The 25,441-nt window shown below is 36.5% G+C and overlaps 1 protein-coding gene across 2 annotated transcripts in view; it reads left to right on the top strand.

Moving 5' to 3' along the window:
* The window catches only part of AP1G1 (adaptor related protein complex 1 subunit gamma 1), a gene marked incomplete at its 5' end in the record, with an annotated part of 81,348 nt that overhangs the window by 36,411 nt on the left and 19,496 nt on the right, over positions 1–25,441 (top strand). For both annotated transcript variants that reach the window (XM_079908295.1, XM_079908294.1), the window contains 11 exons: positions 2,679–2,803; positions 8,323–8,464; positions 10,310–10,406; positions 11,585–11,661; positions 15,161–15,256; positions 15,719–15,799; positions 16,000–16,098; positions 19,792–19,847; positions 20,915–21,028; positions 23,402–23,542; positions 24,280–24,334. In XM_079908295.1, the coding sequence (XP_079764421.1) occupies positions 2,679–2,803; positions 8,323–8,464; positions 10,310–10,406; positions 11,585–11,661; positions 15,161–15,256; positions 15,719–15,799; positions 16,000–16,098; positions 19,792–19,847; positions 20,915–21,028; positions 23,402–23,542; positions 24,280–24,334 (1,083 nt within the window). The remainder of the gene's footprint in view (positions 1–2,678; positions 2,804–8,322; positions 8,465–10,309; positions 10,407–11,584; positions 11,662–15,160; positions 15,257–15,718; positions 15,800–15,999; positions 16,099–19,791; positions 19,848–20,914; positions 21,029–23,401; positions 23,543–24,279; positions 24,335–25,441) is intronic.

The raw sequence follows: 25,441 nt of genomic DNA, 5'->3' as shown, positions 1-25,441 counted from the left end.
ACATTTAATTGGTTACTATTTTTTTTCTGTTCTGTAACTCATGTAAGTGTTGAGTTGTGTTTTTAGTGATTGCTACTCAAAAGTGGATGCCCTCTCACATTTACTGACATCCCATTGTATTTTCCTCCAATCATTTTCTTTTTCAACATTTGAAAATCTTGATAACACTTTTAATGATGACATGTAGTACAGTCTGAGCTCTGTTTGCTGGCCACTGTAAGTGTGAAGTGTGATCAGAGTTAATCCTTCACTGGAGTATGTATTTCAGAGGCCATTTCCAGTATATAATCTTGTATTTTCCCCGCAAATTTGTCACCTTCAAAAAAAAACAGCAGCTCATTCTTAGAGCAAAGTCACTGTACCAACAGGAAATATTAGAAAAGAATTAATTTAGTATTTGTCCCTTTAATTTTAGTTTTTCTTTTGGCTATTTAGTTATTAGGTAAGTTTTAACAGCTGTCACAAAAAGCAACAAATTGTACTCACCAGTCATCAATGACTTTTAGTGTGACTGTCTTAAAACTTGGCCTTTAAAAATATGAAGTAATATTAATGCCTGAGTGTCCTTCTCATTAGTTCACCTTAAGAAAAAAAATTTGGATAGTTTGTGTAATGTTTGCTGTTTGCCTGAAGCATGATTCAGTGAGGATGATAAACATTTCAGTGATACCTGATTCTTAGAACATTTTCTTCTGCTAAAATATTTATTTATAGAATGATTAAATGGGAAGATTTAAAAACCTTCAGTTTGAAAAAGAGAAAGATTTTTCTAATAACATTTTAACTTGTGATTTTCTCATTCACCTCAGCAGAAATTTTTCTGCTGACATTGTGAGAATGACTATAAACATCTTCTATTTCAGAAGTTGTTTTTGAAATTTAAGTTGAATGTGTAGACGGAAGGGAAGGGTTGTTAGATAATCTTTGTTGATCTCAGAGGCATTTCAGTTTTCCTTGGGATCCTGGTTATTCTCCCTTTGAGGCTTCTTTGACTTGCTCATGATGGTGTAGTCATCCCACAACCTTTAGGTGTTTTCATTGTAGGTACATTGAGAGAGCAGTTTTTAGATAGCTCGAAACAGGTTTATTTGTAAACTCTTTTACATTTCTCAGTTTGACTTTCATACTTACAGGCAGATTCGTGTGGGAAGTAGTCTCATGTGATCTTACATTCCTGTCTACACCAGTCTGCATCTGAGCCCCTTTCCTTGGAATACAGTGATTCTAAATGGGAGCATAGTTTGAAAAACCCCTCTTGAAGAGTCTAACTTGTGTATGCCCTTTGTAAACCACTGCCCGAGAGGGAATGTTTGGCCTCTTCCATGTTAGTCAAGATGGAATGATAAAGTATATCAGAGTGACTGTGATGTTCAAGAAAGGCTAAGTAGAGAGACAAACTGTTTAAATACAAGGACTCTTTTTTTTAATTGAAGTATTGTTGATTTACAATATTGTCTCAGGTGTATAGCAAAGTGATTGAGTTTTTTATATATATATATTTTCAGATTATTTTCCATTATAAGTTATTACAAGATATTGAATATAGTTTCCTGTGCTATACAGTAAATCCTTGTTCCTTATCTATTTTATGTGTAGTAGTTTGTATCTGTTAATTACTCCTAATTTATCCCTCTCCCTCTCTCTTTCCCCTTTGGTAACCATAAGTTTTCTATTTCCTGAGTCTGTTTCTGTTTTGTAAGTAGATTAATTTGTATTATTTTTTAGATTCCACATATAAGTGATATCAAATAACATTCATCTTTCTCTGACTTACTTCACTTAATATGATAATCTCTAGGTCCATCCATGTTGCTGCAAATGGTACTATTTCATTCTTTTTTATGACTAATATTCCATTATATGTATATATACATATATATTTTTATACACATACACACCACATCTTAAACCAATCATCTGTTGATGGGCACTTGGCTTGTTTCCATGTCTTGGCTATTGTAAATAACTACACGGATTCTTAAGCTCTGAGGATTGTGTAAAGAAGAATTATGTAAAGAAGAAATCATATAAAACAGTTTAGGTTAATTCCATTACTGGGTTTTCCTCTGGCTTGTGTGTGTTTGTTTACTTCTGTATTTGATTTCTAAAACCTCACCTCTCCATAGTACTTGGTTCGAGCCCTGAGTGTAGCACTTTCCACATTATGTTAAAGTTAGTTATTGTCTATCTCTTCTTCAGTTGTACATTCCTGGTGTTTAGGACACTGTTTGGCACCTTGGTATGTTTCCAGTTACTGAGTTTTTGATATTCACAATAGGAACCAGACATTAAATACACACATGAGCTTGGTGCTCGTTTAATATAACCTGGGAATTAAATTAGGAATTAGGTTTATTAAAACCTTATGACAACACTTTAGTAGTTTGTATGAATATGTAGATCTAAGGTAAACTGCCATTTGGATGGCAGATACCATAGGACCTTGACAAGATGATCTATTCCAGAACTTGATTATTATGATCAAGATATTGAACGATCTTAAACCTTTGCCTTTTATTTAGGTGGTTTGATGATACAGGTTATAACTATGTACTTTAGTTAACCATTGACTCTGGGTTAAAAACATTGCTTTCCTGATTATGGTAGCAATTTCTTAATTTTTTTCTTTTCCTTTTTTCTTTCTTTTTAAAAATTATTTATTTATTTTTTATTTGTAGTTGGAGTGCCTCAAGCTTATCGCCTCTCAAAAATTCACAGACAAACGCATTGGCTATTTAGGGGCAATGCTGCTGTTAGATGAAAGACAAGATGTCCATCTTCTCATGACCAACTGTATCAAGAAGTAAGTCTTAATTTCTTTCTTCCAATAACTACTTTGTACTTTTAGGTCTTTTTTATAATAAGGCATAAAAAGCTTCTATTTATTGATTTTATATTTACTGTCTAGAATGTATTTGAGCTGCTTTTGGTTCTATAGCTTATATGTAAAGAGGCTAAGCAAAGGATTAAAACTTCTGTAGGGGATAATTTAACTGAAGGTATTGCTGTACATCTTGAGTCATAGCAACTATTTAGCCATGAATAAGCATTCGGACTTTCATAGAATAGAAAGAGCATTGGTAAATCTGAGCTTTCTTATATATTTTTTTGAATACCGTGAGTAATGAAACATTGTGTTTATTAAATAATTACCAGTGTATATTCTTAATAAATACCAGTTAAAGGTAAAAAGAGAGGTCTTGTTTGTCAGCAGTCTAATCCCAGATTTCAGTTGCTGGGAATTATATTTAGCCCTGTGAATTTTTGTGTATAAGTCCTTTTTTCTCTAATGGGTGCTTTACTGATTTACTAGTCCAGTTATGTGTTTAACTTACAAAGTTAATGCTTGCCATTCTGGAGAAATTAGAGGACCTGTGAGTAGGGAATTAACAGTTCTCAGTCTCTCTCTTTTTTTTAAATTAATTTATTTATTTTTGGCTGCGTTGGGTGTTTGTTGCTGCGCGCGGGCTTGCTCTAGTTGCAGCGAGGGGGGACTACTCTTCATTGCGGTGGGCGGGCTTCTCATTGCAGTGGCTTCTCTTGTTGTGGAGCATGGGCTCTAGGCACGTGGGCTCAGTAGTTGTGGCTCGCAGGCTCTGTAGTTGTGACTCACGGGCTCTAGAGCACAGGCTCAGTAGTTGTGGCACATGGGCTTAGTTGCTCCGTGGCATGTGGGGTCTTCCCTGACCAGGGCTCGAACCCGTGTCCCCTGCACTGGCAGGCGGATTCTCAATGACTGTGCCACCAGGGAAGCCCCCTCAGTATCTCTCTTATAATAAATTTCTCTTAGAAAGTTATGGAAGTTTTAGGGTTTCCCTGGTGGCGCAGTGGTTAAGAGTCCGCCTGCCAGTGCAGGGACCATGGGTTCGAGCCCTGGTCTGGGAAGATCCCACATGCCACGGAGCAACTAGGCCCGTGCGCCACAACTACTGAGCTTGCGCTCTAGAGCCCGCGAGCCACAACTGCTGAAGCCCCCGTGACTAGAGCCCATGCTCTGCAACTAGAGAAGCCACCGCAATGAGAAGCCCACACACCATAATGAAGAGTAGCCCCTGTTCGCCGCCAACTAGAGAAAAAGCTCGCGCGCAGCAAAAAAGACCCAACGCAGCCAAAAATAAATAAATTAAATAAATAAATTTAAGGAAAAAAAAAGAAAGTTATGGAAGTTCTGATGGCCATATTGATTAAAGGTACTTTTTGGTTTGTTTTGATTTGGTTTTGGTTTGTCTGTTGGTTTAATCTCCTTTTTTAGATTTCTTTTTCATTTATAGTATTTCTGTATTTGACAGAAAGTAGAATCGGGGATATAGGTGATCAATTTGAAGACACTGAACTCATGTATTTTGCTGTGGTAAAAATTATAATTTAAAATTTCCCAATGAATAATGAAAAATTTCAAAATGAGAATTATGATTGCTTGTAAATATAGAATGTGTCATGTAAATATATTGACTCTGTGACTTAACTTGGGAGAATCTTCTTCTTTTTGGCCTTGTAATAAATATTAATAATGAAAATACTAAGTTGATTCATTTATTCAACAAATATTTATTGTATACCTGTTGTATGCCAGGAGGTGTTACGAGCTTTGGGGATGGAGAATGAAAAAAATGGACATAAATCCTTGGTGTCATGGAGGTTACATTTTAGATGTTTAATGTGACTTTACATATTTATTCTGGACAGGCCTCTGAAAGTTCCTTTAATTTTTGTTCTTGTATGCTCTGTGCCCTTATTATTCAAGCCTTCAATTATATGTTGATAATTTGGCAGTTCCGCCTAGCAGCAAGTTCATATTAGAGACTTAATACCAAACTCAAGTATAGGTTTGTAGCTTGATAAAAATTGAAGAATAGGCATACAGGCAAATAAGGAATCTTTGTGTTTAATTTTCATGAGACCCGGCTAAGCCCCAAGTGAATTTTGGAGAGAGCTAATAATAGTTGGGAATTGATCTGGCACTTAAGTTTAAGCTCAGTTAAAGGACTTCGGATAATTCAGTTTTTAAAAAAAATTTATTTTCTTTATTTTTTTGGCTGCGTCGGGTCTTAGTTGCGGCACGTGGGGTCTTCGTCGAGGCATGTGGGATCTTTCATTGTGGTGCGGGATCTTCATTGTGGCGTGTGGTCTTCTCTAGTTGTGGCCTATGGGTTTTCTCTCTCTTTCTCTCTCTAGTTGTGGTGCATGGGCTCCAGGGTGCCTGGGCTGTGTAGTTTGCGGCACGTGGGCTCTCTCATTGAGGCACGCGAGCTCAGTAGTTGTGGTGCATGGGCTTAGTTGCCCTGTGGCATGTGGTATCTTAGTCCCCCAACCAGGGATTGAACCTGCGTCCCCTGCATTGGAAGGCGGATTCTTTTTTTTTTTTTTTCGCGGTACGCAGCCCTCTCACTGTTGTCGCCTCTCCCCTTGCGGAGCACAGACTCTGGATGCGCAGGCTCAGCGGCCATGGCTCACGGGCCTAGCCACTCCATGCATGTGGGATCTTCCTGGACCGGGGCATGAACCCATGTCCCCTGCATCGGCAGGCGGACTCTCAACCACTGCGCCACCAAGGAAACCCTGGAAGGCGGATTCTTTACCACTGGACCACGGGGAAGTCCCCTGTGTGTTTTTTTAATCTGCTAATGAGTTTTTTTATTTGTGAGGTTTTTCGCATTTTGCTTATGGGGCATCATATGTACCAACAGTTTTTCTGTTTAATGATGAATGTTTACCTCATTGTTCATTGGCCTAGAAAAACTCTGACATTAATGATCTTGGAATTAAATCTTTAAAAATTAAATATAATACTTTAAGAGCTTGCATTATGCAAATATTCTTAATCATTGAAAAATGATTGAAGAGTCAACTAAGTACTCTTGGGAACTAGGACACTAAATGGTAAAGCCATAGGTAAGTTAAACTTTATCAGTAATTTTTATCTTAAATATTCAAATTGGTAGACAATAGCAAATCTGACTGATTGACACTTTACCTTCTGTTTCCTTTCCTTTCTTTGTTCTTCAGGGAAGCCTAAAACCATTTATTAGTTCATTTAAAATTACCCCCCCAAATAAATAAAAAGACCAATAATGAACCCATTACAATGTTAACAGAAATAAATTTTTTTATGAAAAACTATTTTTCAGAACAAGAACAATTTCAGTGAGAAGAATGGCATTATTTTACAATTTTGTAAATCTCTTTAATATCTAACCTAATGGAAGCTAGAAGCTAGATGCTCATATTTGCTTCTGCATTCCGTTTCTTATGTTACGTTTTGATTAAGTATATGAAGAAGATCTAGCCTTTCACAGATAATGTAGTTTAAAAAAGAAAGAGGACTTTAATAACCTTTCAGATTAACTATGGATAATGTTCTATGATGGTATATCACAACTCCATAAGTGGTAGTTTCTTTAGGGTTAATTACAATGTGGAGTCTGAAACCATATCAGTGAAGTTTGGTTCTTTGTTATATTAAAACCCATTGGTTTGTCTTACACTTTGAATGAACCTTTTACTCTTGCATGCTTTTTAAACATCATGCTTAAGGCATTTGGAGAAAATTGGTTCACTGAGTTTTAGAGTATTGATAGACTGTCAGGTTCATGGTGGCAATAAAAATATTCCAAAATTCTAATTTTCACTTCAAAGCTTAGATTTTATCATTGGCAACAAATATTGTCACTTGTTGCTCTTGAAGTGATAAGGTTACTTGGCTCTTCTTCAAGAAAATGTTTGGCAAATAATCACATCTTAATAATTATAGTTGTCAGTTATTTTTCAAATAAGAATGATGTTCATTTTAAAAGTAGCTAGTTTGTAGTTTAGCTTGCAAATGAAAGAAATACACAAGTGCTTTTCTCTGAGATTGCCACTTTACTCCAGTATGCATCAGAAGTACTTTATGCATACTTTCCATTTTGTCACGCAGAATGTTAAAAAATGTGCACTCAAGAGTCAAGGTATATGGGAGTTCCCTGGTGGTCTAGTGGTTAGGATTCTGGGCTTTCACTGCAGTGGCCCGGGTTCAATCCCTGATCAGGGAGCTGAGATCCTGCAAGCCGTGTGGCGTGGCTTTTAAAAAAAAAAAAAAAAAAGAGTCAAGGTATAATAAAACTAATCATTTTTACTGCTTTGTCATGGGCAGTATTAAGTGAAACTCCTTCCCTCCCTCCCCTCTTTCACTCTAAGTGTGTGGCAGTGTATTCAGTGACTACTATTATTTGGTGCCTCTGCCCTGATTTGTGCTAACATGCCATAGTTTTTCCCACCATTGCCTTTGCACTGTCAGTGCGGGTGTCAGTAAAGCTGACAAATAATGAGTTAGTATTGTGAAAATAGTTTATATTTCGTGGACCCCCTGAAACAGCCTTGGGGACTTCCAGAGATTCTTTAATCACAGTTTGAGAACCACTGAGCTAAACGATTTTAAAATGCTCTTAAAGCTGGTAAAAGTAGCATAACTCAATAATTCAGCTTCTGAATGGTAAGAGTTGGTTATAATATGTAAATGAGTTTACTGGTTCAAGCTTTTAATATTTCAGCTTTTCTGAAAGTATACTTCAGGCTGGTTTAGAAATAATTTTGTACAGTAATCAGTGCCTGTTAGAAATAGAATTTTTTGTATCTGTATCACTAGATACTGAGCCTCACTGTAAACATCTAGCTTAGTTTATGATGGTTTAATTAGCTATCTTTTTAGTTACTAATTTTTTCTTCTTTTGAATAAATAAAAGTGTAAAAATTAATGTAACATCAAGGTTAATACTATATCATAAGATCAGAGACCTTATGGTATAGTATTTAGAGTATACAGTGTTTAAGTATAGAGTATATAGTATAGAGTGTTTCTGTTGTGATGTTTAAGTCATCTTAAATGCTCTAGCAGTAGAGATTGTTTTCTGATTTTTTTTTTAAGGTTTTGGTTACTGTATTACTTTTTTTTGTAGTTAGTAATAGAGCATATTAAAATCTTTTAAATATACAGTTGTGCTTCATATTCTGTCATTGCTAGTTTTTACTTTCAGTGGTTTGCTGAGTTTCCTAAAGAGAGTTGTCTTTTAACATCCAACAGATAGCATGTTGTCCAGTTTATGTTGCTTTGGTATTTGGGAACATTGGGTTGCAAGCATGTAGAACAGAATGTCAGTCAGTTTGCTGTGTTGTAATTTGTAATAAAGTTAGAATAAACACTTTTTGCAAAAATAATCCTAATAAATATTTTCCATATTAGAGAAATCATGAATCGTTCAGAGCTACCTCGTTAGATTGTGAAACTTCTTCATGGAGAGCACCAGGCAGGGCATGTTCATTTCTGCCACCTTCTTTCTTTTGCAGTGATCTTAATCATAGCACGCAATATGTACAGGGGCTAGCACTTTGTACCCTCGGCTGCATGGGCTCCTCAGAGATGTGCAGAGATCTTGCAGGAGAGGTAGAGAAACTCCTGAAAACCTCCAACTCTTACTTAAGAAAAAAGGTAACTTTCCATGAAACCGAATGTATGCATTTGGATTAGGCAGTATTATGGAGATGAGAAGGCAGATTATTCATATTTGAAAGCTCAAATGGTAATATAACTTATCTTTCCCTGTGCAGTAAATGTATTTTAAATGATTATATGTGAATCAGTTGTTTATAAATCAAAATCTTTTTTTATACTAATTTTGGAGGTGATTTTTTTTTTTTTTTTTTTTTTTGTGGTACGCGGGCCTCTCACTGTTGTGGCCTCTCCCTTTGCGGAGCACAGGCTCCGGACGCACAGGCTCAGCGGCCATGGCTCACAGGCCTAGCCGCTCCGCGGCATGTGGGATCTTCCTGGACCGGGGCATGAACCCGTGTCCCCTGCATCGGCAGGCGGACTCTCAACCACTGCGCCACCAGGGAAGCCCGGAGGTGATTTTTTTTTTTTTTATTGCTATTTAACTCACCAATTAATAAGTGATTGTGAACACTTTAATTCTCTTAATTCGTCATTTTTCAAGGAAATGATTTATAAACAAGCAAATGTTATTGGACCCTAGATGGCATACCTAATTACTTCCTAAGTTACCTGATTCTAAACAGTATTAAACAAAGTGATAATGAACAGATCTTTACGAATTTATTTTAGTGCCCATGTCTTTGTATTAGGGCCTTTGAATCTTGGAAGTGCAGTTCCATGGGGACCTAGATAATTATTAGGGAATGATTTAGAACATACTTCCTAAAACTGATATATCTAAATGGAATAGTAATGGAAGACAGTGATCTTATTCACTTATTTGCTTTTATTTGTTGATATAAGCATTTTGTTATTATTTTATTGTGCTTGAATCCTAAAACCTTCATAAACAAAGGGTAAAATTTAGGACTTTAGAAGTGAGTCACATAATATCATCTGGTTGGCGTTTATTGTGCCTCTGTATTAATGGTGTGAGACAAAGCTGTTGAAAGGGCCAAGCTGTTTTCCAGGAACATGTACTGTTAATGATGGCTATAGACCAAAGCCAGTCTTTTCTCTTAAAAAATGTGTGGGCTGCTCTTGTTCAGAAAGATTAAATAAATATTAATAATTATTAAATAAAATAATTCCTACAGATTAGGAAAAAAATTGTTTCCCCCCACTGTAGCATGAGAAGAATTAGCTGAAATCTTTTCTTGTTAATGTATCTAAACTTCTATGTTATTCAATTCCAACAAATAGTAGTTATGGTTCCTTTTGCCAGGGGTGGGGGCGTTTAACCAAAATCAGTCTTTGAGTGCCTTTCTTTCCTGTGAACAAGTTTCTTCAGTAGAGACTAGCTAACTGAGAGGCGTTTAACTAAGATCCTAAGTAACTTTCAAATGATTTTCTTGATTTCAGTAGAGAGTGAATTGGGGAAAGTATAGCTATTATTAAAAGCAGCAGCAGATTTAAAGCATCTTTCAATTGCATAATGTTTTTATAAAACCTTTTGGTCTTTTTACTCAGAAGAATGATTAGCACAGATGGAAGTCTTTATTTTTTACTTTGCAAAACTCCACATAAATTATGTTTAGCATGTTTGATAAGTTTGTGTTTAACCATGGTCTAGTCGAGAAAGCTTTCGTCCACTTATTTGGTAATATATGACCGAAGAGACAGGTGAGTTAGAAGTTCTCGTTAATGCAGTAAGTATAAGTTGGAAAGCCCTAACCAGTTAATAACTAATAAGTCTGATAATGATAAATAATAAATCTGATACCTAAGTCCTTTCTTTTTTCATGTAGGTGAACTAGTTGATAAGGTTTTGTTGTTTATAAGATTGGTTGTCCTGACTTAATTGAAATAAATCTTCTTTTGTCCTTTTTATGTTTTTTATAGGCAGCACTTTGTGCTGTTCATGTCATCAGGAAGGTTCCTGAACTTATGGAGATGTTCTTACCAGCAACAAAAAATTTATTGAATGAAAAGAACCATGGTAATGTGATTTAGATGCACTCATGAAGTACTGCGGGAGAAGGGGAAAGAGAACAGGCTTCAGGCAGTGTTGGCCTTCTGTCTCATGCAGTAGACTCACCTTTCTACTGTGCTTGGACACTTTTCCAGGAAGGGCTAATGGGTTGAATCTCTCTTCTACTCCCATATCCTAGTTTTTGTAATTAGAGATTGATTCCTTTACAGTAAGCTTGTTGTTTTTCATTTCTGGTCCTCTTTTACTATATTAAAAATACTATATTAAGTAATAGTGTAATTACAAATGATCCTAGCCTTGATTTTCATGTGTAAAACCCTTTGATTTCCTGGCTATTTTATAATAGAAGAAAAAGTTATTTTTTTATTGCTTTGCCATAGTAGTGTAAGAGTTGTGAAACTACTTTTAGGTTACTTGTGACAGGAATTTGTAATGGTTACCCAGATATATTTTTATAAAACTTGAGAGAAATTAAATGAAATGTGGCAGTTCTTTACCGAGCATTTTATTCTTATTTTGAAGTCAGTGAAACAAGTTCTGAGTGAAGAAAATTCTTGTGTCCTAAATGCTAAGAGAAAAAATGTTAACGTGTATTTAATTTGATTAATGCAGTCCTGTGCCTAGAAGACTCAAAATATACTTGTTGAACAAATGAATGTTTAGGGTACTTATTTATTATTTAGTGAAAAGTATGGTGTGATTCTTTTCACTCACTCTTGACCAAGCAAATTTACTTTGTCATTCACAACTACCTTGGGTTTTTCGTATATTTTATCTGGAAATTTAAAATCTTAGTAAGATTTTTCTTCTTGAAATATCTATCAAAACTCAGCTAAGAGCTTATTAAGTCTGGAGCAGGTGATGTCCAGTTTATATTGACTAGGAGCATGTCTTTATGGATATTCTCAAACGTAGAGACATGTGTATTGGTTCTCATTTTTTAGCAATTATTTTGGTCATATAACTTTAGAATATTCTGTTTTGATTGACATCACCAGTATTAAATCAGCAGGTATCTATTAATACCTTCTTTGTATTCACCTCAATGCTTAGATTCTTTGAGAGATTAAAAAACAAAAATAGCAGCTATCCTTTTGGAATTGACCTTCAAAACTCAGAGCCCTGTACTATGAAGTTGAATAATATAGCCTCATTATTAGTTTTCATTGGTTCTTTTCTTTCAGGTGTCCTTCACACTTCTGTAGTCCTCCTCACAGAAATGTGTGAGCGAAGCCCAGACATGCTTGCACATTTCAGAAAGGTAGGTGCCATTCTGTATATCTAAGCCTTTCTTGATTGAAAATGGCTTTCCTGAAAAGTACATGATTTTCTCACCTATGAATTTTCTTTTGAAAGAAAGCTGTGGAGCTGAATAAAGGACTTAAACAGCCCTGCTGTGTGGTAGGGCTGGAAGCCAGATTTAGGCATATAAGAACTGGCAATAGTGCAGTGTTTTCCCTTTCATAATAGAAGTCTTCTCTCATTGTTGGCAGGCAGACACACCAGTCTCTCACGTGCTTTATCTGCTGTTTTCACATTGAAGTTAGGAAATGTAGCCTGAGGTCAAATTACACACAGGAAGAGTGTGTGTGTGTGTGTGTGTGTGTGTGTGTGTGTGTGTGTGTGTGTATGTAGTTTAAGGCAGGTAATTTTTTTTTTTAAAGGTGAAAACTGCAAACTGAAATTTGACATTACTTTTACCTAACATAGGGTCCCGCACTATTCATTTTACGCTGTGGTGACTCCAGTGATGGAAGTCTCTAGCTTTCTTAAGTCCCTCCCTCCCTTTCTTAGAGCATTCTAAAGTGGAAATTTTTTTCTCCACTTATGTTTAGAAGGGACTAGTAAGGAGGACTCAGAGAAAGACTGTTCTTTGGGTAATTACATGCATTTCAGTTCCTTTTATAGGGTGCTGATCACTCCATAAATTGGGCTTACTTTGTACTTTAGATCTAATGAAGCTCTAATAGCAGCTCTTTTTTGGGAGGCTTTTTTGCCCCCTTAGATGTTCATGTATTGATTAAATTATTATAAAATAGTATGAGGCCCGTATCTGTCCCTAATGCTTGCTTTGTATGTTTTGTTCCTGTTGTCTGTTTGGAATCCTGCTGTATGTTAGAATGAAAAGGTAAGAATTAACCCTCTTTTAGATGGTGCATGCTGGCATTAGGTCCTTAGTGGCTTTTGTGTATCCATCCACAAATGTGGCTTTTAAAAATATACTAATGCTGAAGTTGTGCTTAATACTATGTTATTTGTCCTAGCATTTTTGGCTAACTTCCTAGTCCAGGTTTTGTCTTGTCACTTAAACTCCTGACTCCAAAGTCAGCCTTGGATTTCAGTTGCAGCCTTTCCTGATTTGTAAGCCTCCTTCTCTGCCTTTCCTTTGTCTTCACTTGAGAAACTTTGAGCAGTTTCCCATTGGTGATGGCAGTTCCAGATCAGTTTGGATCCTTGACACCAAACACTGCTTCTTCTTGAAGCAGATATTTTAGAGCCGTGTGGGTAACCCCATGCTTTAAAAAGCTCCGTACGTACTTCTGAACTTTCAGTTCAGACTTAGAGCTTTAATTTCCCCCTTACTTGCCCTCAATCTTGCCTTGAAGTTTTGGAATATTAAAAGTTTTTTGAGGTAGAGTGGGTGGGCGTCAACTGATTTTCATGGCTGCAGCCTTTCCCTTTGTCATTTTATTTTGTTTGTCTTGTCATCAGTTTTAGTAACTTGCATTTTTGTCAGAAAAATAAAGCTGGGTTCCAGGAATTTGTATGCAGAACACTTAGACATTTGTGCTTTTTGTCCCGGGTGCTCTTATGTGGTGTGAGTTTAGTAGCTGAAGGAAAAAGGACTCCTCTGAGACAGAAACCAGATTTTTTAAAAAAAATAATTAATTTTTTTTGGCTGCGTCAGGTCTTAGTTGTGGCACGTGGGATCTTTCTTTGTGGTGCGCTGTCTCTTCATTGTGGTGCATGGGCTTCTCTCTAGTTGTGGTGTGCGGGTTTTTCTCTCTCTAGTTGTGGCACGCGGGCTCCAGGCTGCATGGGCTCTGTAGTTTGTGGCATGCGGGCTCTCTCATTGAGGCACGTGAGCTCAGTAGTTGTGGCACAGGCTTGGTTGCCCTGCGGCATGAAGGATCTTAGTTCCCTGACCAGGGATCGAACCTGTGTTCCCTGCATTGGAAGGCAGGTTCCTTACCACTGGACCACCAGGGAAGTCCCCAGAAACCAGATTTTAAAAAGTAATTGAGGATATGGGTAGTACAAAAAAGGAGACCATTGGGAAGTATGCAAGGCGAACTACTTTTTGTGCAGAGCTTGGTAATTAGATGATCCCGGTTTTATTACATTTTAAAGCAGTTGATACAGTTATATTATTCTGACCTCTAATATGAATCTGTCCACAGTTGACAGAGTTAATGAGGATTCTGTTTAGTATTTACAGGTCATTATAGCTTAGATTTGTTTTAATCTTGGAATTGTCCAAATTAGATTTTTGTTTAGGTGACTTACGAAGTGCTTAATTGAAATGTTATGGCCAAACTTATTTAAATTCCCACAGATTATGTTGTCTTGTATTTAGCAATAGACTTAGTGTTGTAAATGTTTTGAGTGTGTACCTTGGGCAGAGCTTGGCTTTTGTTTCAGTCTTGATCCCCTTTTAGAATTGGAGAGTAGGGAGGAATCCAAATACGATGAGAAAAAAATAATTGAGTTGCAGCAAAGTTGGGGCTGTTTTGACTGCCTCCAAAAGAGATAGGATTCAGTTCGCTTCGGACACTTCTTAATGTTAGGTGATTAGAATTGTTTATATAGCTAAATTGAGTTTGTAGTTTGAGACTGGAAATGTTCTTATTGTGGCAAACATTTTGGAATAGGGTTTTAACCTTAAATGATTGATCAACAGAGTTTGAAATGAATGATAATATTTAAAGCATTTTTAAGTTCAGCTTGGGAGTAAAATTGCGTCTACTATGTTCTGTCAGTCAGTCTAATGGACAGAGTAAAAAGAAGAAGGGCATTCTGACCATAAGGAATGTATAGTTTCATCAGTGAGATAAGACAGGCAACAAATGTATAATTAGGTGCTGAAATTAAATTTTACCTAAAATTGTGTCATATGAGTTAAGAATAGGAAAAGGACATTATTCATGGCCTTGCTGTCTTCCTAAAGTGAAGGATACAATTTTTCATGTGTCTTTTCCACTTAGTCAGTGTTGGAGGCTTTTGTATTCCCTGTTGTTTGTTGGAAAAGGATATAACTAGCCAAATATTAAGAGGGGAGAATTTTTTTCTCTATTTGAGATAGTTTGTTTTAAGACTATAATTTTAATAAAATCACCAGTATTTTGGGTGTGATAACATTTTATATCCACATGTGTTGAATGTATTAAAAACTGAATATATTTGTGCAACCTTCGTGTGTCAAGTCCTATAGAAGTAGAAATGCAATATGCCCCATAGGTACCTGTTTTACTTCGTTCTCAGAGGCTTTCTAACCTACTGTTATTTATAGTACCTTTGCATGTATGACTCTGGAGTAAAAATATCTGGTTTGTTTTTAATTCAGATATTCCTTCTTGAGTTCTTGGCCAGAATACTCCTAAGTTATATTTATCAAACATCAACAGTATACTAGTATATTGTATCAGTAGAATTTGCTTGGACTCAGACCCTTGCATCCTTTTTCTAAGTCAAATTACCTGCCTATTCATGAGAAATTCTTTGATGTTCACTGTTTTTTGATGCATCTCTCTTCCCCCCAGCTTGTGCCCCAGTTAGTTCGTATTCTAAAGAACCTCATCATGTCCGGATATTCACCAGAACATGATGTTTCTGGGATCAGTGACCCCTTTTTGCAGGTGAGGTCGAAAGAAAGTTTTGGATAAATGATATATTTTGGAATAGATTTTTCCTTCCTCTTATGTTTGTGTTGGGTAGAGATTTGGTAGTTAATTGATTAAACTAATTACATTAACAAATGAATAGTGACACAATTCTGTATGAGATTAATAGGATAAAATTATAGTTGTAATAGTCAAATCATATACTACATGGAAACTTGATTTACCAATATAATACAGCTCTGCAGGTGGTGGTAACCTTTGGCTGTGAAGTGTCAAAGTGTGGGTTGTCTAATAACTTCATTAAGACATAGAACCATATATAACTTCTCTAAAGATAATGTTTAAATTTCTTCTGTTTGAATTTTACCATTTCTGTTGGGATCTAAGACTTCATTTAAGTTATTTGAATTTCATATCAAGCAAAGTTCCTTTGTGCCAGGCGGAATTTGTTGACATTTGTCATATTTTGCACATTAGGTACGAATTTTGCGGTTATTAAGAATTTTAGGACGAAATGATGATGACTCAAGTGAAGCTATGAATGATATATTAGCACAGGTGAGTACTTAAACTTGCATTTAAGTAAACACTCATTTTAGTAAAGCAAGGAGTAGAATGATTTTGAGTATATGGAGCAGTTTTTATTTGTGTTTTCTAATTGGTGGCTGTAATCAGTCACAAAATGTCTCCTGTTACCTCTGGATATTTTTTGGAAGCATTGTTTTGTCACTTTTGTAACACCCTCTGTGTCTTTTCAGGTTGCCACTAATACGGAGACTAGTAAAAATGTAGGAAATGCTATTCTTTATGAAACGGTTTTGACTATCATGGATATTAAGTCAGAGAGTGGACTGCGAGTAAGTCTTTTTAATCTTTTCTTCTCTAAACATTTTATTTAAAATAATTGACTTGGATTTTGGAAATGAATTCCATTTGGAAATTAACTTTAGTAAAGAATGATGCAGAATGTATAGTGCTTTTTTTTGGTATCTGAAGTATCATTTTCTCCACTGAAGGCTTAATATTGATTATAATAGAAATTGGAAGAGCTTAGGTATGGTTAGACACATAGATAATGTTAAGTGAAGGAAAATTTTCTTTCTTTCTCTTTTTTTTTTTCTTTTTTGACCACACCATGTGGCATATGAGATCTTAGTTCCCCGACCAGGGATCGAACCCATGTCCCCTGCATTGGAAGCGGGAAGTCTTAACCACTGGACCGCCAGGGAAGTCCCAAGGAAGCATTTCTTTTTTTTTTTTTTTCCAAGGAAGCATTTCTGAATGAGCTTTTTTTAAAGCCATGATTTGAGTTGGGCTCAATCACTTCAAATAAGACATGATATTTGAGTTAATTCATTTCTCTAAATTTTTATTTGAGAAATAAACACAAAGTAAAAGAATTCAAACAGTACAAAAGGTATGCAGGGAGGAAGATGTCTGTCTGTAGCTTTCATGTGTAGACCCTCAAGTTTTCTAGTGGGAAATACGGTTACCATTTTCTTTTCTTTTTTTTTTAAACATCTTTATTGGAGTATAATTGCTTTACAATATGGTGTTAGTTTCTGCTGTTTAACAATGTGAATCAGCTATATGTATACATATATACCCTCCCTCTTGTCTCTCCCTCCCACCCTCCCTACTCCACCCCTCTAGGTGGTCACAAAGCACCAAGCTGATGCAGCTGCTTCCCACTAGCTATCTGTTTTACATTTGGTAGTGTAAATGTGTTAATGCTACTCTCACCATTTTCTAATGTACTTTTTTTTGGAGATATTTTATCCATATTTAAATGTGTCTGTACATGTGTATTTCTTGTCTATCCCACTTTTAAAAACTTTTTATTTAAAATAATTTTAGACTTACACAAAAGTTGCAAAAATAGCTCAGAGTCCAATATTACCATTCGCTCAGCTTCCCCTAATGTTAGCATCTTGTATAACTGTAGTATAATTATCAAAACTAAGAAGTTAATATTGGTTCAGTACCATTAACCATATTACAGACTTTATTCAGATTTCACCAGTTTTTCTACTGATGACTAATCCTTGATCCCACATTGCATCTATTGTCATGTCTCCTTAGTCTCCTCTAATCTATGACATTTCCTTCGTCTTTCCTTCATTTTTGTGACTTTGGCACTTTTGAAGAGTACTGATCAGTTACTTTGTAGAATGTCCCTCAATTTGGCTCTGTCTGATATATTCTTTTTTTTTTAAATATTTATTTATTTATTTGGTTGTGCCAGGTCTTAGTTGTGGCATGCGGGCTCCTTGGTTGTGGCATGCGAACTCTTAGTTGTGGCATGCATGTGGGATCCAGTTCTCTGATCAGGGATTGAACCCGGGCCCCCTGCACTGGGGGCATGGAGTCTTAACCACTGCGCCACCAGGGAAGTCCCTGATATATTCTTTTTTTAAAAATTTTTTCTAAATTTATTTTTTGGCTGCTTTGGGTCTTTGTTGCTGTATGCAGGCTTTCTCTAGTTGCGGCGAGCAGGGGCTACTCTTTGTTGCGGTAAGCAGGCTTCTCATTGCAGTGGCTTCTCTTGTTTGGAGCACGATCTCTAGGCACGGGGCTTCAGTAGTTGCGGCACACGGGCTCAGTAGTTGTGGCTTGCGGGCTCTAGAGCGCAGGCTCAGTAGTTGTGGCAAATGGACTTAGTTGCTCTGCAGCATGTGAGATCTTCCTGGACCAAGGCTCGAACCCGTGTCCCCTGTATTGGCAGGCGGATTCCTAACCACTGTGCCACCAGGGAAGTCCCCCCACCCCGATACATTCTTTTTTTTTTTGCGGTACGCGGGCCTCTCACTGCTGTGGCCTCTCCCGTTGCGGAGCACGGGCTCCGGACGCGCAGGCTCAGCCGCCATGGCTCACGGGCCCAGCCGTTCCGCGGCATGTGGGATCTTCCCGGACCGGGGCACGAACCCGTGTCCCCTGCATCGGCAGACGGACTCTCAACCACTGCACCACCAGGGGAAGCCCCCGATACATTCTTATAATTAGTTTGAGGTTATGCTTTTTTGGCAAGACTACCACAGAAGTGGTGTGCCCTTCTCAGCTTCATATCAGGAGGTACCTGCTATCTGTTTGTCTCATTACTGGTGATATTAAGCTTGATCTTTTGGTTAAGGTGGTGTCTCTCCACTGTATAATTGTTTTTTTCCCCCTTTGTAATTATAATATTTTGGAGGAAACACTTTGACACTATGCAGATATTCTGTTCTCCTCAGACTTTTACCTACCATTTCAGTACCCATCAGAGGATCTTGTCTGCAACAGTTATTAGGGTGGTGTTCTAATGATACCGTTCTATTTCCCTCATTTTTTCCTCATTAAATAATTGGAATTCTTCTATAAGGAAAAACTCTCCCTCAAGAATTTATTCATTCTTTCAACCATTTATTAGTATAATAATTGCTAACCCATAGCTTTGTAAGAAACAAATTTACTAACTACACTACAGTATTTGTGTATAGTTCTTTTTGTCATCTGGGTTGTTCTGCACCTTACACATTTCATGTTAGGTGAAAACATTATGTTGGAACTAGTTTATATTCATGTATAGAGACCATTTTCATTTTTAAAAAGGTTGTGGTAGAATATTCATAACATAAAATTTATCATTTTAACCATTTCTAATTCTGTAGTTCAGTGGCATTAAGCACATTCACAATGTTTTGCAACCTACACAGCCATTTATCTTCAGAACTGTTTGGCCTTCCGAAACTGAATCTACGTACCTATTAAACAATAACTCTCCCTTATCCCCTGTCCCCAACCCCTGGCAACCACCGTTCTACCTTCTGTCTCTATGGATTTGCCTGTTCAGGACATTTCACATAAATGGAATCATATAATATGGGGTGTTTGTGTCCGGCTTATTTCACTTAGTATAATGTCTTCAAGGTACATCCATTTCGCAGTATGTGTCAGGATTTATTCTTTTTAATGGTCGCATAGTATTCTGTTGTATGGATGTGCCATAGTACATGTAGCAAATTTGCTATTAATGGACTCTCCTATCATTTGTGATTATAGATAGTGTTGCAGTAGATTTTTGTGCATATGTACAAGTACATTTGTCAGCTAAATTCCTAGAAGTGAAATTGTTGAAGCAGAGGATATAGTTTCATTTTGTAGCTTTTATTTATTTATTTGGCCACACCATGTGGCATGCGGGATCTTAGTTCCTCAACCAGGGATCAAACCCATGCCCCCTGCAGTGGTAGCACAGAGTCCTCATCACTGGACCACCAGGGAATTCCTCATTTTAAATATTTATAGTTACTGCCAGGTTTCCCTCCAGTGAGGCTGTAACAATATTATTTTTCTGCTAACGATATAAAAACTTTAAAACAATCTTTCAGCAGAAGTAAAATATGGTTTTAGGAGTTTACCTTCAGAATTTTTTTTTGGCTAGCAATCTATAGAAGTACTAACTAAACTACCACCTTTAAATAGTTTGCACCTATCAGAGGCCAGAAAGTGACCCTTAAACAATATAGATATTTGATTTTCCTAAATTTTTAAGCTATGCTGTTTCTCTGTAGGTCCTAGCCATAAATATCCTGGGTCGTTTCTTATTGAACAACGACAAGAATATTAGGTAAGTCAACTGAAAAATGTCTTGTATCTGGCTATTATAAACTCAGTGTACTCAAGAGTGACTTTGCTCAAGATCACACATGTATTGAGTGACATATCTAGAACTTCAACTCAGGATTTTTATTTTTAGTCTGGTCTTAAAACCGTTTTGATAAGAATTTAAGTATTTGCCTCATGAGTTAATTTTTAGTCCTGTTTATACTTTAGCATTAGGAGTTAGCAAACTTTTTCTGTAAGGGACCAGATGGATGGTCAGTATTTTAGACTCCATGGGCCTTAGGGTCTATTTGGCAACTACTCACCTCTGCCTCTTGGTGTGAAAGCAGCCACAGACTGTGTAAATGATGTGCATGGCTGTATTGCAATAAAAATTGATTTACCAAACCAGACAGCAGAGGGCTGGGTTTTTGCAGATAGGCTGTAGTTTGCTGACCCCTGCTCTAAATTAAGAAGAAAAATACAACATTTCAGTTGCAAACCTGGAACATGTTTGTGAACTCCAGCTACTTTTTTAAAGTAGATGAATTTATCAGTATTACCTTCTATTCTTTCTTGTCATGTTAACGATTGAAAAAATGTGGAAATAATCATTATGGTACCCTGAATTATCTTCTCCTTCCAGAAGAATTTTTAAATACTTGGATCATAAACTCAAATTTTTGCAGGGGCAGTTTTGGTACTGGTATCAAACAAAAGCAGAGGAAATGGTAAAATTGAAATAATTTCCTCTTGTGTTTTGGGGCTCAGACAGCCTGAAAAGGCATACTGTATACTTATTTTGTTGTACTATTTGAAAGAGTTTGGAAGAATCAAGTCAGTCACTTTTAGAAGTTTAAATGGAATTGACCATGAATACAAATCTAAATCCAAGGCTTCTGGTTGCCACAGCTTTAGATTATAGTATTTTTTATGGCTTTACTGTGTTTCCATTTTACTCACTAATCTGTCTTGTCTTTTAAATATTTAACAATGTATGCTTTCCCTTAGTCATTGGACATCTTCTTTGTCGTTAAGCAGAGAATTATCCTGAATTTTAATTCTGTTCTTCTGCAACTTTATGTCATCCAGATATGTAGCTTTAACATCTTTGTTGAAGACTGTGCAGACAGATCATAACGCAGTACAGAGGCACAGAAGTACCATTGTGGACTGTCTAAAAGATTTGGATGTCTCAATAAAACGGTAACAGATTATTGAAAATTCTGCTCCCCACCCATCACCTGATAACTTTGTAATAGTTTTGAGAGGGAGAATGTAGACATTTATGTATTTAGTCATTATTTGCACAGAGTAAATCCTTTTTTTCGAAAGGATTGGCAGAGAGAAGTTTAGATTAGTGAAAGAGGCCAGTACGGAATACTGAAGTGCACACTGAAGTTGTCCTTGGTTCTTTGATGAGTAAAACAGGTACAGATAAGCTGGGCATATGTTTACTCAACAGAGGTACTGTGTTCTGTGTGTTGGAGGATGAAAATATGGAGTGATCCATCGGCTGAGTGTTTTATCACAATGCTGAAACTCAAATTGCTGACAGCACACGTTTTCTCACAGTACTTCAAAATACTAGAGGCGGCCGTGTTTCTTTAGAACAGTGCATCTAGGAATGACTTTTAGGCAGCACATAGGACTTAGAAAAGGCATGTATATTTTTTCCTTGGTGTAGTAATTCTACTGGTTCTCGTCTTAGAATGACTGTAGTTGTTTGTAAAACCTAGTTATAGTTGGCCTCAGTGAACTTTTGGTTTACTGTTCAAACCAGAAAAAATTAGATTTGAAATGATCTCTGAAACTATTCACTTAACAAACATTCATTGATAATTGTGTTCCTTTTATTTGCAGAGAACAGGTGCTAAGTGCTTGGGCAAACTAAAGATAAGACCTAGAGTCAGTAATAACAACTTTTACATAGTGCTTTGCAAAGGATTTATAAGCACTCTCTCAGTTGGTTCTCAGAGCAAGCCAGTAAGAGAGACTAGGCAATTACTTCTATCCCCAGTTAACAGATTAAAATACAGTACCAAAGGAATCAAATGACTTACTCCAAACCTTACCCCTTGGACATGGCAGACGTGGGAATAGAAATCAGACTTTCTGACTTCTATTGTGTTGTTTGTGTATAGCTCATGACTGGGCTTTGCATTTCAAAAGTAAAACCTGGGTCTCTTTGACAGGTTATATAACAGTAGGAGCTTAGACTCTGGAGCCAGAAAGCCTCATTTCAAATCCTAGCTCTGCCCTTAATAAACTTTGTCTAGTTACTTAGCCTTCCTGTGCTTCAGTTGTCCCATATGCAAAATGTGGATACAAGAGCACCCACTTCAAAAGGTTATATGCAGGATTAACTGGATTAACATATGTAAAGTACTTAAGCACTGTGTAAGAATTAGTTATTATTGCATTTCTGTAAGGATTGAGTTTTTGTTGCTTGTAGATTAACTAAGATGAAAGTATTATTAAATTGGGATTTTTGAAAGTTAATTATATGCCATGTTTGACATTATTGACCAAATGTGAAAAGATGCCTGTCGTAACCTTATAACTTTTATATGTAAAACATGTCCATATTTGCCTTCATTGCCAAATTTGATAGGCGGTTTTAGAAACTCCTATTTGCTCTCATAGCACATACCCTTTTTTTCCTTTTCATGGCTCTTATTCTCTTTTTCAGTTTTTTTCCCAGCTTTATTGAGATATAATTGTGTAAGTTAAAGATGTCCATCACATTGACTTGTCACACTTACCTATTGCAAAATGATTATCACCGTAGCATTAGTTAACACCTGCATCCTATCACATACTTACCATTTCTTTTTCATGGTGAGAATATTTAAGATCTATTCTCTTAGCAACTTTCAAGTATATAATACATTGTTATTAACAATAGCCATCATGCTATACATTAAATCTCCAGAACTTATTCATCTTATAGGTGGAAGTTTGTGCTCTTTGACCAACATCTCCCCATTTTTCCCACCCCTCAGACCCTGGTAACCACCATTCTAGTCTCTGTTTCTATGCATTCAGCTTTTTTTAGCTTCCACATATGAGTGATAGTGTACAATATTTGTCTTTCTCTAACTTCACTTAGCTCTCAAGGTTTGTTTTTATTCTACTCTTCTATGTACCTTTTGATGTAAACTATGTTACATCATCTTTGGACTAAAGTGGATGTAATAAAAGGAGAGTATGGTGACTATATATCATGTTTTTAATGAATAACGCAGAGGTATTATCATTGGGTAATAATTTTGTTGCCTCTCTTTTTGAGCCTTTTAAGTATTCTAAATTTCAGCTTCATAGAATAGATTGCTGAACTCAAACTGCATTTTTGGTCTTTAGTAGTATATCTCTTGGGGATTTTTGAAGAAAAGTGTTGATGAACGTTCAAAATAAATTTGATAACTTTGGTTATCTCATGTGCAAAGATTGGGATCATAAGATCATGCAAAGACATCAATACATCCACTAGTGCTTGGTGTTCAAAGACAACATACCTGGGTCTTTGTTTCATTCCCACTGTAAATATCATAACTTTTTTTCCCTCCCCCCTGCAAGGCGTGCAATGGAATTGAGTTTTGCCCTGGTAAATGGGAATAATATTCGAGGCATGATGAAGGAATTGCTTTATTTTCTGGATTCATGTGAGCCAGAATTTAAAGCAGACTGTGCATCTGGAATCTTCCTTGCTGCAGAAAAGTAAGATTTAATTTTTATATTCATTGGTAAAAAATGCTTGGAAATTTTTGGAAAGCATCTTTAAAACATGGGGGAAATGTTGTAAACATGTTTAAACATGTAACATTTATTTCAGGCTTCCCATTAGAAATTAGGTTTGAGAAGGCCATTCTAGCCAGTATCTAATGTTAAGCATTATGCTAAGACCAAAATAATCCCACTTTTATAAAATCTCCTCTTTTATCTGTTCTTTAACCTCTCATCTATGATGTCCTTTTGATGAAAAGAATAGAAAAGTTACAGCATCTGGATGGTGGTTCTGTGTAAAACTTTTAGGAAGAAGTACCTCAAGATTTTGGTAGTATGGTTGTTTCCCCTCTTTTCACTGTGAATTTAAGGGAGCAAGTTTCTAGTCCTGGTGTGCCTGGGTCTCGGAAGAGTCCCTTTTCTTCTTTCTTCTCTATCCTCTCCTGTCCTGACTTTATGATTTATTTTCTGAAAAACTGGAGACAGAGTCCCCAGTTCTCAGCTCAGCAACTCCTATTGCATATTACGTGGAACATCTGAATTTGACTATGTACCACTTCATCACCCTTTGAAATGGGAATTGCTGCTAGTTTTGAAGGTAAAATGGATCCAGATGTAATCACTTAACCTGTGAACCTAAAAAATGCTGTAGGACAGGATTTTTGAAAGTCACTGAGCAGAGCTTAGTTTATAGGTTCCAGTGTTTTCACCTAGTGCCATTATTTTCTCAGGTATGCACCTTCCAAACGGTGGCATATAGACACAATTATGCGCGTTCTGACAACGGTAAGTAGTGTTCTTAAGTCAACATATACTAAGGGCTGGATGTGTCGATTAACGAGTCAGAAAAGCCCTTGTTCTCATGAAGCTTATATTCTAGTGGGGGAGGTAGGAAATTCATGGGGAAATATGTAACACTCTCTTGTCAGGCAGGGGAAAATGCTATGAAAAATACTAAAGTAGCATATGGGACTATACTGATGGCAGAAGAGGATGGGATATGGGGCAGTGGGCCAGGTGTCTTAGGTAGAATAGGGCAGGTCACTCAGAGGAGGTAACATTGAGTAGAGAACTTGGTTAAATGAGGAGCTGTGCAAAGGTTTGGGCGAAGAGTGTACAAATCAGAGGGAACAGTAAGTGTTGCAAAGCCCTAGGGTAGCAAACAAGCTTGACCTGTCTGGAGAGCATCAAGAAGGCCAGTGAAGCCAGTAGAGTGAGAGAGGCAGAGAATGGTAAGCTTGATGCAGGGGCTAGATTCTATAAGGCCTTACAGGAGTTAGCATTTTATTTTGAATATGATAGAAAATCATTGGAAAGTTTTGAATGGCTAAATTCTGGATTTTAAATTATGATTTTATAGAATATCCTTTCTTTGGTAGTCTTCCAGAATTTTGGAGCTTCTCAGTCGATCAATTAATAGACAGGTATTAGAGATTTAAGAGTAAAAATGAAAATGTAGTGGCATAACTATCTATGTCTAATTATGTCACCAGAAGTAAAAAACGTTGACGAAGTTGACCACATTAAAATTTAAAACTTGTATAGCAGAAGGGAAAAAAAGTCTACAAAGTTAAAAGGCAGATGACAATTAGGGGAAAAACCATTGTAACATATGACAGTGTGTTAATATTTTTAATCTATAAATACTTTACAATTAATAGGAAAAAGTGAAACACTAAAGGAAAAACTGGCATTTGAACAGACATTTGACAAAAGAAGAAATGGCTAGTTAACAGTGAAAAATACCCTTACTCTTAAAGAGATAGTAAATAAAATAAAAGTGAGGTATCATTTTTCACTTGTCATACTTTTTAATCTAATTCCTAGTGCTAGTTAGAAAATAGAGAACAGGCAGTACTTTATTAATTATGTTTTTAGGACTTTCTGTTGGAA

Source organism: Stenella coeruleoalba (assembly GCF_951394435.1).
Source record: "Stenella coeruleoalba genome assembly, chromosome: 20".
NCBI classification, from domain to species: Eukaryota; Metazoa; Chordata; class Mammalia; order Artiodactyla; family Delphinidae; genus Stenella; species Stenella coeruleoalba.
This window is presented reverse-complemented; position numbering and strand designations above follow the sequence as displayed.